This window comes from Eretmochelys imbricata, chromosome 5 (assembly GCF_965152235.1).
Source record: "Eretmochelys imbricata isolate rEreImb1 chromosome 5, rEreImb1.hap1, whole genome shotgun sequence".
NCBI lineage: Eukaryota > Metazoa > Chordata > Testudines > Cheloniidae > Eretmochelys > Eretmochelys imbricata.
The window spans coordinates 46,933,320-46,947,371 of NC_135576.1; the positions used below are offsets into that span (position 1 = coordinate 46,933,320).

Here is a 14,052-nt window from a genome sequence, read left to right on the forward strand (position 1 = left end):
TCCTCATCTGACTTATGAGGTTTTGAGAAGAAGACCGGTAAGTAAAAGTCCTTGTTGGTATGAAACTGCGAAACTACCTTGGGCAGGAAAACTGGGTGCAGCCGCAGCTGAACCTTGTCCTTGTAGACCACTGTGTAGGGCGGCTCCAAGGGGAGTGCTCTAATCTCAGAGATCCTATGAGCTGAAGTTATTGCCACCAGGAATGAGACCTTCCATGAGAGCAGAAGAAGGGAGCAAGAGGCCAACAGGATGACAGTGGGGCCCATGAGCCATGACAGTACATGGTTCAGGTCCCAAGGAGGATGGGATCATGGACCTGAGGATAGAGCCACTTTAGAAACTGGACCGTCATGAGCAAAGACTGACCTGCCCTGGAATGGAGGGTGGACGGCTGAAATGGTGGCCAAGTGGACTTTGATGGATGAAAGAGACAGGCCCAGGAGCTTGAGACGTAGAAGATAGTCCAGGATCGACTGCAGCAAGGGCTGTTCGGGCCGAAGACCTTTGTCCAAGGCCCGACACATAAACAGTTTGCATTTGGTCAGGTAGGTCGTCCTGGTGGAGGGTTTCCTGCTGCCCAACAGGGTCTATTGGACATAAGCAGAGCACTCCTGCTCCTCCACACTCAACTGTGCAGCAGCCAAGCAGCCAGGCGCAGCAGGGCTAGGTGCGGGTGCAGAAGCCTGCCATGGTTCTAGGAAAGCAGGCCCCGCCAGAGAGGTAGCTGCAGCAGAGCTGCCACCGAGCGGTCCAGCAGGGTGCCGAACCAGCGCGGGCGAGGCCACGCTGGGGCAATCAGAATGACCTTCGCATTGTCCTGCTTGATCGTCAGGAGGCCTCTGTGGATTAACGGCACTGGTGGGAAGGTGTACAGCAGAGCCCCCAACCACAGGAGCAAAAAGGCATTGGACAGGGAGCCTCTGTCAATCCTGCGAATCGAGTAGAATACACGGCACTCCCCTTTGCGGCCCTGGTCCTGTTCGTCATCCAACCCAAGTCTGAGGCATCGGAGACCAGGGCCACCGATGGGACTAGAGCCATGAAAGGGACCCCACTTCGACACCGACCCATGGTTTAACCACCATTCCAGGGATGACTGTGTATGATCCGGCATCCTGACTATGCTGTCTATATCATACCTCTTGGGGACATAGACTGACGCCAGCCATGCCTGCAGGGTTCTGAGGTGGAGCCATAGGTGCTGCACCACATGAGTACAGGCTGCCAAGTGGCCTAACAACCTCAGGCATGTGCGAGCAGTGGTGAGTGGGTGGGCGCTCACATGTGAGATCAGGTCGTCCATAGCCTGGAAACAGGCCTCCAGGAGGAAGGCTCTGGCCTGCATGGAGTCTAGTACCGCTCTGATGAATTCTATGCATTGCACCAGTGTCAGGATCAATTTCTTTTCGTTTATCAGCAGGCCCACATCATGACAGGTGGAATGTACCATATCGAGGCTCCTTTGCACCTGGTCCTGAGACCTACCCTTCATGAGCCAGTCAAGGAATGGATAGACCTAAAACACCCTGACACCTCAGGTAAGCAGCCACTGGGTGCCATACACTTTGTAAATACTCTTGGGATCATTGAGAGTCCAAAAGGTAGCACCATGAATTGGAAATGGCATTGGCCCACCATGAAAGGAAGGAACCGTGTGCTGTTGGAAGATGGAGATATGAATGTTGAGTGCGGCTTACCAGTCTCCCAGATTCAGGGAGGGATGATAGAGGCTAGGGAGACCATGTGAAACTTCAACTTCTTGAGATTTGTTGAGGTGTCGCAGGTCCAGAATGGGTCTTAGGCCCCCTTTCGCTTTTGGGTTAGGAAATAGCAGGAGTAGAACCCTTTCCCTCTCATTTCTCTCAGCTGCCCCCAGCTGTAGGAGGTTCTCCATCTCCTGAACGAGGAGTTGCTTGTGAGAAGGGTCCCTGAAGAGGGATGGGGAAGGGACGGGTGGCTGAGAACTGCACGGTGTAGCCGAAAGATATTGTACTGAGCACAATGGTGCAAGGTTAATTGTGACCATGCTGACCGGAAGGGACGCAGGTGGTTGAGGAAAGAATAGGAAGGTGGATCCTGGAATTCTACTGAGGCGCTGTCCTTGAGTGCACCATCAAAGCGCCAGCCTGTGGCCCCACTGGTGTCTCGCACAGCCGAGTTGTGTCAGCAAACTAGAGAAAGAGGGACGACAGCATTTACCCTTTCCCCTGGTCTCTTTCTTTTCTTTTGTAGACACTTTGCTGAGGAGGACCCCAGGACCTAGGGGCAGAGGGGCCCAGAACTGCTTCCTCACTGTCCGTGGCATGTGGAGGCCCAGCAAGTGCAGAATGGCAGGGCTCTTTAAAGCCATGCAGCCTCGCATCAGTCAGTTCCAAGAAAAGCCCAGTGCCCTCCAATGGAAGGTCCTGGACGGAGTGCTGCATCTCCTGGGACAGACCTGAGGACTGTAGCCAGGAGCTGTGCCTCATTACCACCACTGAGGCAATGACTCTGATGGACAAATAGCAGCATCCCAGGCCATCTGGAAGGAGCCCCTTACCACCGCCTTGCCTTCCAGGATTGTGGCAAACTCTTGGTCAAGGTCCTGTGGCAAAGCTTCCTTAAACTGGTTGAGGGAGTCCCGCAGATTAAAGTTATACTTCCCCAACAAGGCTTCGTGGTTGGACACCTGAAACTGGCCATTGAATAAATTTTCCTTCCAAAAAAGTCCAGTCTCTGGGCATCCTTACTCTTAGGTGTGGCACTCACCTGACCCTGCCTGTCCCTTTTGTTGGCTGCCAATACAACCAGTGACCCAGGGGGTGGGTGCGTATAAACATATTCAAACCCCTTAGTGGAGACAATGTTTCTTTTCTGACCATTTGGAAGTGGGCAGAATAGATGAGAGGGTTTGCCACTGCACCTTAGCAATCCTGAGAACCCCTTCATGGGCTGGTAGTGAGACCCGGGCTGTGACTGCAGCCAACAGCATGTCAAAGAGGGTGTCCGACTGCTCTGCCAGCTCCTCTGCCTCCAGTCTCATGTTGGAAGCCACCCTTTTGAGTAGGGCCCAGTGCCCCTTAAAGTCATTGGGAGGGCTGGCATGGGAGGTGCCCACCACCGCCTCGTTTGGCGATGAAGACACCACGGGAGAGGGGCTGGGGCACCTTCCCATTCTAGGGATGGCTCCCTTGGCATTTGCACTTGCTCTTCCAACCCCATGTCAGAGTCTCACAGTGTTCCAAGCCCGGTGCCAGTGGTACACGGCCCAAGGGTTCCAATAAGGTCATTGGGCTGGCCAATGGCCCAGCTGCCATGCGGCCCCTATAGGTGCCCTGCTGATCTCCAGAGCCGAAGAAGATCAGTGTTTCTTTGGCGAGGGGTTAAACTCCTGCTCTGACTCAGACCAGTCACCTTCTGGAGACCATGGTGGGGCTGGGGAGGCTTGAGTCTGGCGGGGAACCAGTGCCTGGAAGGCAGCAACCAACGCCTTTCCAAGGAACAGTGCCGGGGTGATGGGGACTGGTACTGTGGCAGTGAATGGTCTTGCACCAGTGAAGATCGATGTGTTGAGGGCCATCTAAGGGATAAGGACCTGTGCTGAGGCATTTTCAGGTGGGAGGCAGGCCGGTACCTGGAATACGGAGACTGGTGCCTTGAATCAGGCAATCCACATGAACACGGTGCCAGGGATCTGGGCCATCTGGCCGGTGATCAAGGCTGCAGAGTCGGGATTCATGGCTGCATAGTCAGGGAACTATGACTCTGCTCTGGGGACCTGCAGTGCTCCACTGTCCTTTGAGGTGGCCCCATGACTAGCTTGGTCTTGAGTTGAGGGACCTTAGCCACACCTGCTGCCAGGCACGGCATAGGCCCACCAGAAGGCCCTAGCTGCCTGGAAGGCCTTGGGTATCGAATGCACTAGTAGGTGCAGGGGGTCCCCTACCGCTCCCAGGAGTTGGAGGTGGATCCTGGGTGGGCTGGGGGGTCCAGCCAGAGTGGTACCCCCTTGTAGCTCCAGGGCAGGTGTATGGACTGAACTGGCTTCTTTAGCCAACACCCTGCCCCCTTCCCCTCCTTGCTCTGTGCCAGGGAACCATGTTGCTTCTTCTATCGTTTCTTGGGCAGCAGCGAGGGGGAACTGTGCCAAGAGGAACCCGGTGCCGGTGGGGTGCTCTGCACCGATGCCGGGTGAAGTGCAGCCTCCTGAGGAGGGCCTTTAGACGGATGTCCTGCTCTTTCTGAGTCTTGGGTTGAAGGTTTACACAGATTCTGCACTTCTCCTTTATGTGCGACTCTCCCAAGCACTTCAAGAAGCTGCTATGGGGGTCACTGACAGGCATAGGCCTGTTGCAGGATGATTACGATTTGAAGCCCGGGGAAACAGGGCATGCTCCATCCTGGGGCAAAGTTCCTGCTGAGACTAACTTATGAACACCTAACTCTAAATCACTAAAGTACTAACAACTATATACAAAGACAGTCAATGGGCTGTTAGAAACCGCTATCCTCTTGTAAGGCAAGAGGAAGATGCTTCAGCCAACCATCAGGGGTGATAAGAAGGAACTGAGAGAGTGTAGGGCTAGCGGCACCTCATACCAACTCATGAGCGTGGCACTCCAGAGGGCGCCACAGCTGGTCCTTTGGAAATTTTTGCCTCAGCGGTATCCAACAACTGTGCAAGTGGGCGTGTGCACACTAAAATGGAATCAATATGAGCAAGCACTCGAAGAACAGAATAACACAAATTATTTCAAAGCAAGTTACTCTATTCTAAACTGATTGAGACATGAACATAGTATAGTTAAAAATAAATAAGTGTGAATAGCAGCAAAATCCTAGTTATACAGATACAGATGAAAGAATGCTCCACAAATTGCACTATGTGGCCAGTTGACAGAGATTAGAAAACCTGAAATGCGACTGAAAATAATTTTTCATAAGGCAAATGACACTTAAGCTTTCCATAGCACTTGAAAGTGGTCTTTGTGGAGAAAACTTAAGAAAAAGCAGGAGGAAGTCCATCAAAATATTTAGAAGTTATTCTTTTGATACACTAAGGCCTGGTCTACACTGGGGGTGGGGCACGAGCTAAATTGGTCTAAGTTACACAACTTAACCTACAAAAATAGCGTAGCTGAAGTCAACATATTTAGAGCTACTTACCGTGGTTTCTTCACTGCGGTAGGTCAACTGCTGCCGCTCCCCCGTCAACTCCACCTCTGCTTCTCGCTCTGGTGGAGTATCAGAGTCAACGGGAGATTGCTCGATTTATCGCGTCTTCACTAGAGGTGATAAATCTACCCCCGGTAGATCGATCGCTCCAGAGGTAAGTGCAGACATGCCCTCAGTATTAAAATTATAGTAATGGGCTAAACTGAGCTATTATATGAAAGCTTTAAATACAGTACTATCAACCACAAAAGTACAGGACAAATCAGAATAAATAAAGCCTATCAAGTCAGTCAAAATACTGCAAGAATTAGGTAAAAATATTGACTAAAACTATCTAAAAATATGGAAGCTTCACCCTAAAATGCCATTTAAGTCTCTTTGGCTGGGGGAAGTTTGACTGTAAGGGATTTACTGTGCCAAAGAGTGACCAAAGTGCATTTCACATTACCAAGAGATTCGAGATTTAATTAAAAAAAAAAGCCTTTTTCAGCACATTCTGTATGTTCAGGAATATAACCGTAAAGAAAGAGTCCCTTCAAGACATTTCTCACACAGCATTTCCATATGTTTGTCAAAAAACTGATGTTCTTGTTTCTAGTTGAGTCTTTCACTACTGTGGAGCATTCTCGATTTGGAATTCCAGTACAGTTTGCACAGGTATTTATAAATCCTTCAGATTTGTTTGTACTCTGTCTTCTAAAAAGTTTTGACATTATACATACCCTGGGTTCAATAGCATAACCAACTTTTCTTATGCTACCATCTTTTTACAGATTTAAAGAAAACTGTTGCATTATGAATTGAAATAATCGTCATTTAGCCACCAAAAAAGCTTTTCTTTTTTTTTTTTTAAATACTTTGAAAAATTAAAGCATGTGACGAAGCTGGAGAATTTACTGGCATTTGTTAAGAGGCATTGTTATGAAATAAGAAATCTGACTAACCAAGGCTGTAACCATGTAGGAATTCAGTCTTGCAACATAGGTCAGGACTTCGACTTATACACAGGGCTCCTTTCAAATATTTTCTACCACCACATAGAAACTTGTCAAACAAGTAAAATCTCTCATATGAAATGCTTCACTTGTCTCATTCCCTCCTTGAATCTATTTTCATATCTATGCAAGGGAGATTAATATACTGTATTTCATCAGCTCTGTGAAAATGTATTATTAGCATTCGAAACCTTTGCTCTTTTATTACTTTGGGTAATACTAATTTCCAAAATTACTAAAGACACAAGGACAACTGTTTTGGATAGATCTAATTACATTATTTTACATTCAATTCTTATTTTAAAACATCCTCAATCTTACTGTAATGAAAAAAGTATATTTTGTTTTCCTAAAAATAATTAACTGTAACTTAACTTAGCCAACATATTGAAGTGTACATGAATAAAAAGAGTTAAAAATCTGGTCTCTTTATCCTGAAAAAAAAATGGTATTTCAATGTAGATTCAGGGTGATACTTACAATTTGCTGCTTTTTCTATATTCCTATTAGCATCACTGATTCCTTTTTGTATCTCATCTAGCCAGAGAACTGCTGACTCATCTTGAGATTCCTGGGAGAGAGGAATAGAGAAATATTTATACATAAAATACAATTAGTCAAACTCAGTCTGAAAACACACATTACTAAAGCTTCATTAGATAGAAAGCCCCTCTGAAAGTCTGAGGACACTAAACCTAATCTGACTGTATTGAACCTAGCAATGAACAAATTAAAAAAAATCACAGAAAAAAGATGCATCCGATGAAGTGAGCTGTAGCTCACGAAAGCTTATGCTCAAATAAATTGGTTAGTTGCTAAGGTGCCACAAGCACTCCTTTTCTTTTTATAGAAGAAAGCTAAAGTTTAGATAACATACTTTTCTTCAGCACAGTAAGTATATGTTCACCAAAATGCAAAATTCCATTTAACATGAGAAAGTTTGGATAGTAGTTTTATTCTACTGAAGACAGACCTAGATTTCTGAACAGAGTTAATTGAGTGACAATTCAATTTCCATAATTCACCAGTAAACAGAGCAACAGGCGCATTCAGTAAGACCATCAGACAGCAATAGGATTCCTCAAGGACATGGCATCAATCCAATAGAAGGTTACAAACAGTTAACTTTTCTTTCAAAGCTCTTCATTGGAAATCATACATATGTACAGACAAGTAAAAAGACAAAAATATCAGTATGAACTTTCACACAGAAAGAGCTCAGATTTACTAATGTGAAGATTGCTTTAATTCCTGAATTTTTTGAAACATGAAGTACATACCAGGGCAGGCATTATTTTTATAACTACAGACTATCTAATTTTACCTCATACGCAAGACAAGCCAAATTTTCAAAAACAGCTTATTTTGTGTGCTTCAAATTTGCAGTCCGAACTTAGGCATTTGGAGGTTTAAGTGCCTAAATATACAAACTGAAGTAAATAACTGCAGGCATGATTTAACATGCAGAATTGTGAGCACAAAAGAAGAGACCCTAGTAATGTCAGACTGAAGTTAAGCTCAGTTAAGGTGTTTCTAGTGCATTCATCACTTAAGTAACTGTACACCAGAAATCTGGGATTTTGTTTTTCCCCCTGCAATCTCAAAAAATGGCACAATTTCTAGCACGCAAGTCTTAAATTAATGCCTGGGATATCAGGGAAGTAGTAAAGCCAGAGGACACTGCTGCCAAAACCAACTTAAAAGTGCTAGATGCTATCGCAGGGAAGACTGATTTAGGAGGTACTTAAATGGTCCTATTCAGTGTTCAGGAATCAAAGTCCACACCCATTAACAGCTAACTGGAAAGCAATGTTACAGTGTCAGCAGTTGGTTTGGAGGACAGTCAACCTCTCACTGCAGAAGTAAATTGCTTCCATTGCTCAATGAAGATACAAACGGTAACTGCTAATAAAAAATTTGAAAATTTTCATGTAACACAGGGAGACTTTCCATAGAGAAACACAAAAGCACGATTTCAGAGTAACAGCCGTGTTAGTCTGTATTCGCAAAAAGAAATGGAGTACTTGTGGCACCTTAGAGACTAACCAATTTATTTGAGCATGAGCTTTCGAAGTGAGCTGTAGCTCACGAAAGCTCATGCTCAAATAAATTGGTTAGTCTCTAAGGTGCCACAAGTACTCCATTTCTTTTTACAAAAGCACGAGTTACATTAGATTATGAAACCCATAAATGTTACTTTAGCAAAGACATAAAATTGTACAAATACATGCCTATAAAAAATGAAAGTGAGGAAAATGTCACATAGGGATGGAATGCTAAGATAGCCTATTGCGTGGTGAATCAGTTTGACGGTGGATCTCAGTGTTTTAATTTATTTTATTTCAAGCCAAAACCCAAATGAATCTGTACTTTGCGAATGTAACGGTAATGAGAGGAGAGAGGATGTGTAAAAGCTCTTTCATTAGAAAAGTGGAACAGGTATTTGTGTGGTAAGTGTGACAAGAATGTATCTATCCATGAACACATGAATGTTTTTGCATTGGCATTTACACATGAATTTTCTTATAGTAAACTGCATTTGATTCCAATTATAACAGTGGGGAAGAGTACAAACTGATGCAGAAAAAGCATTTGTGAACACAATTTGCATTTCAGGTCACTTTTCCCACCACTTTTGAGCCTTAAACAGCAGGAACAAAAAGTCAACTCCTTTTCTTAAGTTAGTGTAATTTTTCTCTCTCCTTCTCCTCCCCAAGTTTGCTATGAGGATTTACAGAGGAAACACCTGTAAGCTTGCAGAACGCATTACTGTTTGCTTATTTTCTTATAAAAAACTACAATACAACAGTCTCACATTAGTCTCACAATATTTTAATTCTGGCATCAGGTTCAAAGATCTTCCATCCAAACAATAAACTTTTTAATTAAACTCAAAATACACTTCACTTCCCAAACTGTCAAGTTAGGCACAAGCTATGCAGGAGGACAAAAATTTCAGAACAGAAATGCCTTACAAATATGATCGGAATCAACTATACCTCACACTCATTGTGAGGTGTATGTTGCAGCTATTACAAATTAAAATTACTTTGTTCAGAGTATTATTAAAGGGTGAGTCAGTACTAAGAGTCACTAAACTTCAGCTGGAACCTCGGGATTGGGGAGGGAGGCATGGAATATTTTAACTCCCCAGGATCTCAGAGTTTTTCAGAATTATTATAATGCTGGTAAGCATACGGCTCCTGGGCCAGGTAATAATTTGTTATTCTAATCTTACCAGTAAGTTAGAACCCAGCCAATGTTGCTAAGACATTTTGAAGTTGTCTGCTGGAAGCTAGTCACTCATCATGTGACACATAGGAAACTTTAAAAAATAATTTGTGTAAAGTTTCCTAAAGATGTAGACTGGTCAGGGACAGGAACTGTTTAAACAAAGCAGAGGAGACAGGACAGACAGCCTACAGACCACTGTCAATTGGTAACTGATAGGCAGATAACAAGATAGAGCAGAACCCAGCTAGTCTGTGTGAAACATGGTTGTATCATTGTTACCTCATCCTCCCTTCCCCATCCCTGCCAACACCATGCATTTGTTTCCTCTTGTAATTAACCAAGTTTGTAAGCCTTTAGGAGATGGACTTTCTTTTTACTACATCTCTGTACATATTAGCTCAACAGGGGTCTGATCTTTGATTGGGGACTCCAGGTGTCAAACACTTTGTGAATATTCTAAGCAGAAATATTTTCTTCTGAATATTTTTATGTACAAATTCCAACAAAGTACAGAAAGACCTTAAACAAAAAAAAAAACAAAAAACCCACCCCTCTTCATGCTCATGGTAAATTAGGAGTTAAATTACAGAAGTTAAAGTAATTTAATCTCTTCCGTATCAGCCAGAGGTTGAAACTGAGTCATGTGTATTTACACATTCAGATGTCACACCCTATTGCTGTACTAGAGAAAGAACAAACTAGTTAGTTACTATAGATCCTGTACACACAGAATGCTTCTGGATGGCAGACGTAAAACTCCAAGGTCTTTCAAGCAAAAATGTGGATTTAAAAACCTTTTCAACTGAATTAAAGAGGCATTATTTTTCCAACTGGATTTAACTTGCAACAATGAAAACATTGGTCTTAATTATAACTGGATTACTGTCTCTGTCCTCAAGTCTACAGCAAAGAGGTAAGCCCTCTGGTTCTAGTTGTATTTTATATTATCTGTATATTTCAGTGGTACCATGAGCATTGTGCTTATCTTTTAGATGCTTTTGTCAGCTACAAGTACCCTCAGCAGGCTGATGCACCACATCAGCTGAGGCAGATTTTGATTGCTCTATTTCTCCCCACAGTGGCCTTTGATAGTTTTGCTAATTGACAAACAAAAGGCAATTGTTTTTGTGTTTACTGAAATGTGATTTCCTACATAACGCACTTCCTCTACAGTACTTGTTCCTACAGTGATGTGACAGTACTGAATTTGTGGGATCACACCCTCTGCGTAGAAAGAGGGCATCATAAATACAGGATTAACACTTCCAAGAAGAAAAGGAGTACTTGTGGCACCTTAGAGACTAACCAATTTATTTGAGCATGAGCTTTCGTGAAAGCTTATGCTCAAATAAACTGGTTAGTCTCTAAGGTGCCACAAGTACTCCTTTTCTTTTTGCGAATACAGACTAACACGGCTGTTACTCTGAAACTTCCAAGAAGGTACCACTAGAAGGAAAAAACTCAGTTGATGGGGAGGGGGGGTGGTAAATTTGTATCCTAAATACCTAGGGAAAGTCACCATTCCAAAACATTGGGCCTAATCAGAGTCTCACTGGAGACTATGGGAAAAACACAATGATTTCAGTGGGAGCAGAACTAGGCATTTTCTACGAAGATTAATTGTTTTTGTATTTATTTATTTAAAAAATGCTGACACCAGTCTCTCTAAAGGGCAGCCATGTCCAGAGATGAGACTAAAAATAGCACAGTCTTACTCAAATCTGCTACCTATGCACACTCTATCATGGCTGCCCATTCTAACCGTCTGCAATGCCTCGACCTATGTGATATTTCCTGTATATTTTTTTTTTATCCAGAAGAAATTAGTTATGTCACGTTAGGACAAAGACTAGGATTCAAAGATTCAGACAGGACTGCTCTACATCTTACAGTTTGTTCAGAATTCTGGAGCTAGGATTCTAATTATACCAATAGCAAAAACTTTATTATGGCTACATGATTCAAGTGAAAGATGTTATATAGGTACAAAGTAGGATTATTATTGTTTTGCACACTTTTGGTATTAGCACTTCTTTACAAAATTCTATGCTAAGCCTTATCAGGATTGCTGACATTAGGAGAAGAGGCTAAATATGCCCATTAATCTTTGTCTAAATAGTAAGAGAATATTTACTTTAGTGACATTTTCAGAGTTATCTGCAAAAGTGTAATGAATTGCAAGCAAGTAAATCAATAGCTACCATCATAGCACCTTTCACATACATATTTTTTCTTTTTCAAAGCACTTTGCACAGTAAGGATAACCACATGGTGGAACTGAAGCAGACCGATTTGCCAGCTGTAGAATCAGAAATAAAACACAGATGATCAGCTCCATTTTCAGTACTTAAGACTAAAGCTACCCTGCCCCATAACAATGGAGAGTAATAGCTATATCATTCGTTTCAGAGTAGCATTGCTTCTTCATGCTAACAGAAGGGAATCTGGTTTGCCTTCTGAGCCAAGAGGTAAAGAGCAGAGTAGCTAGTTTTTTTGTTTTGTTTTGTTTTAAAGAAAGGGTGGGGACAAGCCTCTTAGGTGTTTGAATACCATATAAGGAAGATTTTGTATGTAAAGATAAACGGCAAACATTTCTACGTATAGTTCTAATTTGAAAAATGGGTATGTAAAAATGGCACCATCTTATTCAACGTATTTGCCTTTTACATAGTCATATGTGCTTGCTTAAGTGACAAAAGTTTCTGTTTATTATTCCTGTTTGCACTGCTGAGCCAACAGTTCAGGGCATGCGAATCAACAATTATATTCTCTTTGTACATCAGCATGGTTAATCAATTTCAAGAAGTTACACCTGTGAAAATCCACTAGCGACATGAGGTTGCACAGATGTCATAAGCATAATTCTGTCATCAAAAAATGATGATTATTCTTAAAACAGAAAGACTGCAGCTTGCTCAAGTCCAGCTGAGTATTCAGGGCTGAGAGTCCATTTATAAATAAAATTATGAGGGGTTTGCCATACCACACGATACAGAAATTGGAGACAACACAGTATACCCCACAATGCCATTTTTATAGAATCATTCTTCAGATTAGAGCTGCACTAATTTCTCTCAGAAAAAAGGTATACATCATGACTCTGTCCAGAGTTTTATGTTTTATCTTACGTTTTAGTTATTTTCTTTTTTTAAATCTTAGATTCTAAACATGGTGAGAACAGCTCCACAAGTCAAGATGTGCCTGATATTAAGACCTTTCATGGAATGCCACAAGGGACTTACGATTATATTCCCCCTTCTGATATAGAAGGCTGGACAAAGACTGTTCATAACAAAGAACGCAAATGCTCTTCAGGGAAGTCAAATGGCTCAATTCTGAAAGTTAGCAATACCACAATGGAGTACCTTAGTAGTTCTTTGAGCACTAAACTAGTACCTGCAACATATATTCTTGTAGTTTTATTAGGTGTGCCATCAAATGCCATCACTCTGTGGATGCTGTTTTTCAGAATCAGATCTGTTTGTACTGCCATCTTCTATACAAATTTAGCCATATCAGATTTTCTATTCTGTATCATACTGCCATTCAAGATAGCATACCATCTCAATGGAAACAACTGGATATTTGGAGAAATAATGTGCCGAACTACGACTGCCGTTTTCTATGGCAATATGTATTGCTCCATTCTACTCCTCATGTGCATCAGCATCAGTCGTTATGTGGCTATTGTTCATCCGTTCACCTACAAAAGTCTACCAAAGCGTACCTATGCAACACTAGTATGTGGCATTGTGTGGACAATTGTTTTCCTGTACATGCTGCCATTCTGCATAATGAAGCAAAGCTACTACTTGGAACAATTAAATATCTTTACCTGCCACGATGTACATAATGCCTGTGAAACTTTATCACCATTCCAATTCTACTACTTCATCTCTTTAGCAATCTTTGGATTTGTAATACCACTGACTATTATTATTTTTTGTTACATCTCAATTATTCAAACACTCAATACTTATGACCAGAAGTGGTTTTGGTATGTTAAAATAAGTCTCTTGATCCTTATGATTTTTGCCATTTGCTTCACACCAAGTAACATCATACTTATTGTCCATCATGTTAATTACTACTACAACAAAACAGATGGCTTGTATTTTTTCTATCTTATTGCTTTGTCTCTAAGCAGTTTAAACAGTTGCCTTGATCCATTCCTTTACTATCTGACATCCAAAATCAGAGAGCAATCCAATGTTTATCTCACAATGGTTAAAATATCCAGAGAAGAATGAGCTAAATTAAATGTCCAACATTTATTTTGTGACAGATATATACATGTCTGATAATTCATCAAAATAAAAAACACACTCCTCAATTAACTATTGTTTTATAAATTCTAATTGGTCTTTTTTAATGAAAAAAGAAAGAAGCAGTTCAAAAGCATCTTCTTAAGATTTACATGCTTCCAAATTTTATGTTAAAAAGACTTCTAAAAATACAGCTTTGCCAACTCTTGCAATTTTACCACAAGTCTTGGTGCTGTTCTTGAAGCCACTGCTCCTGATTCAGGTGAGAACCTGTTTTCATTTTTAAAAAAATATTAAGTTTCTAGCCCTCACTGCTATGGAGAAAGGCCCAAATAGGTGAACCCTAAAAGCTCCAACAGCAGAAGGCAAATAAGACTCAAATGGTATTTTTAACCCAGTATCAC

General features: G+C 42.2%; 2 protein-coding genes across 3 annotated transcripts in view; one reads left to right on the top strand and one right to left on the bottom strand.

Annotated features, from left to right (window-relative positions):
• Positions 1–14,052, bottom strand: part of IQGAP2 (IQ motif containing GTPase activating protein 2) — a 229,090-nt gene that overhangs the window by 61,010 nt on the left and 154,028 nt on the right. For both annotated transcript variants that reach the window (XM_077817017.1, XM_077817019.1), the window contains one exon: positions 6,630–6,720. In XM_077817017.1, the coding sequence (XP_077673143.1) occupies positions 6,630–6,720 (91 nt within the window). The remainder of the gene's footprint in view (positions 1–6,629; positions 6,721–14,052) is intronic.
• Positions 10,233–13,677, top strand: F2RL2 (coagulation factor II thrombin receptor like 2). The gene is made up of 2 exons (XM_077817020.1): positions 10,233–10,296; positions 12,543–13,677. The coding sequence occupies exons 1-2, from the start codon at positions 10,233–10,235 to the stop codon at positions 13,631–13,633; spliced, it is 1,155 nt and encodes a 384-aa protein (XP_077673146.1). The 3' UTR covers positions 13,634–13,677.

What these genes read in the sequence shown, in the direction of transcription:
- F2RL2 (XM_077817020.1), top strand. Translation starts at nt 10,233, where the DNA reads ATGAAAACATTGGTCTTAATTATAACTGGATTACTGTCTCTGTCCTCA. An exon ending in CTCAAGTCTACAGCAAAGAG is followed by an intron (nt 10,297 to 12,542) that starts GTAAGCCCTCTG and finishes TTTAAATCTTAG; the next exon opens with ATTCTAAACATGGTGAGAAC.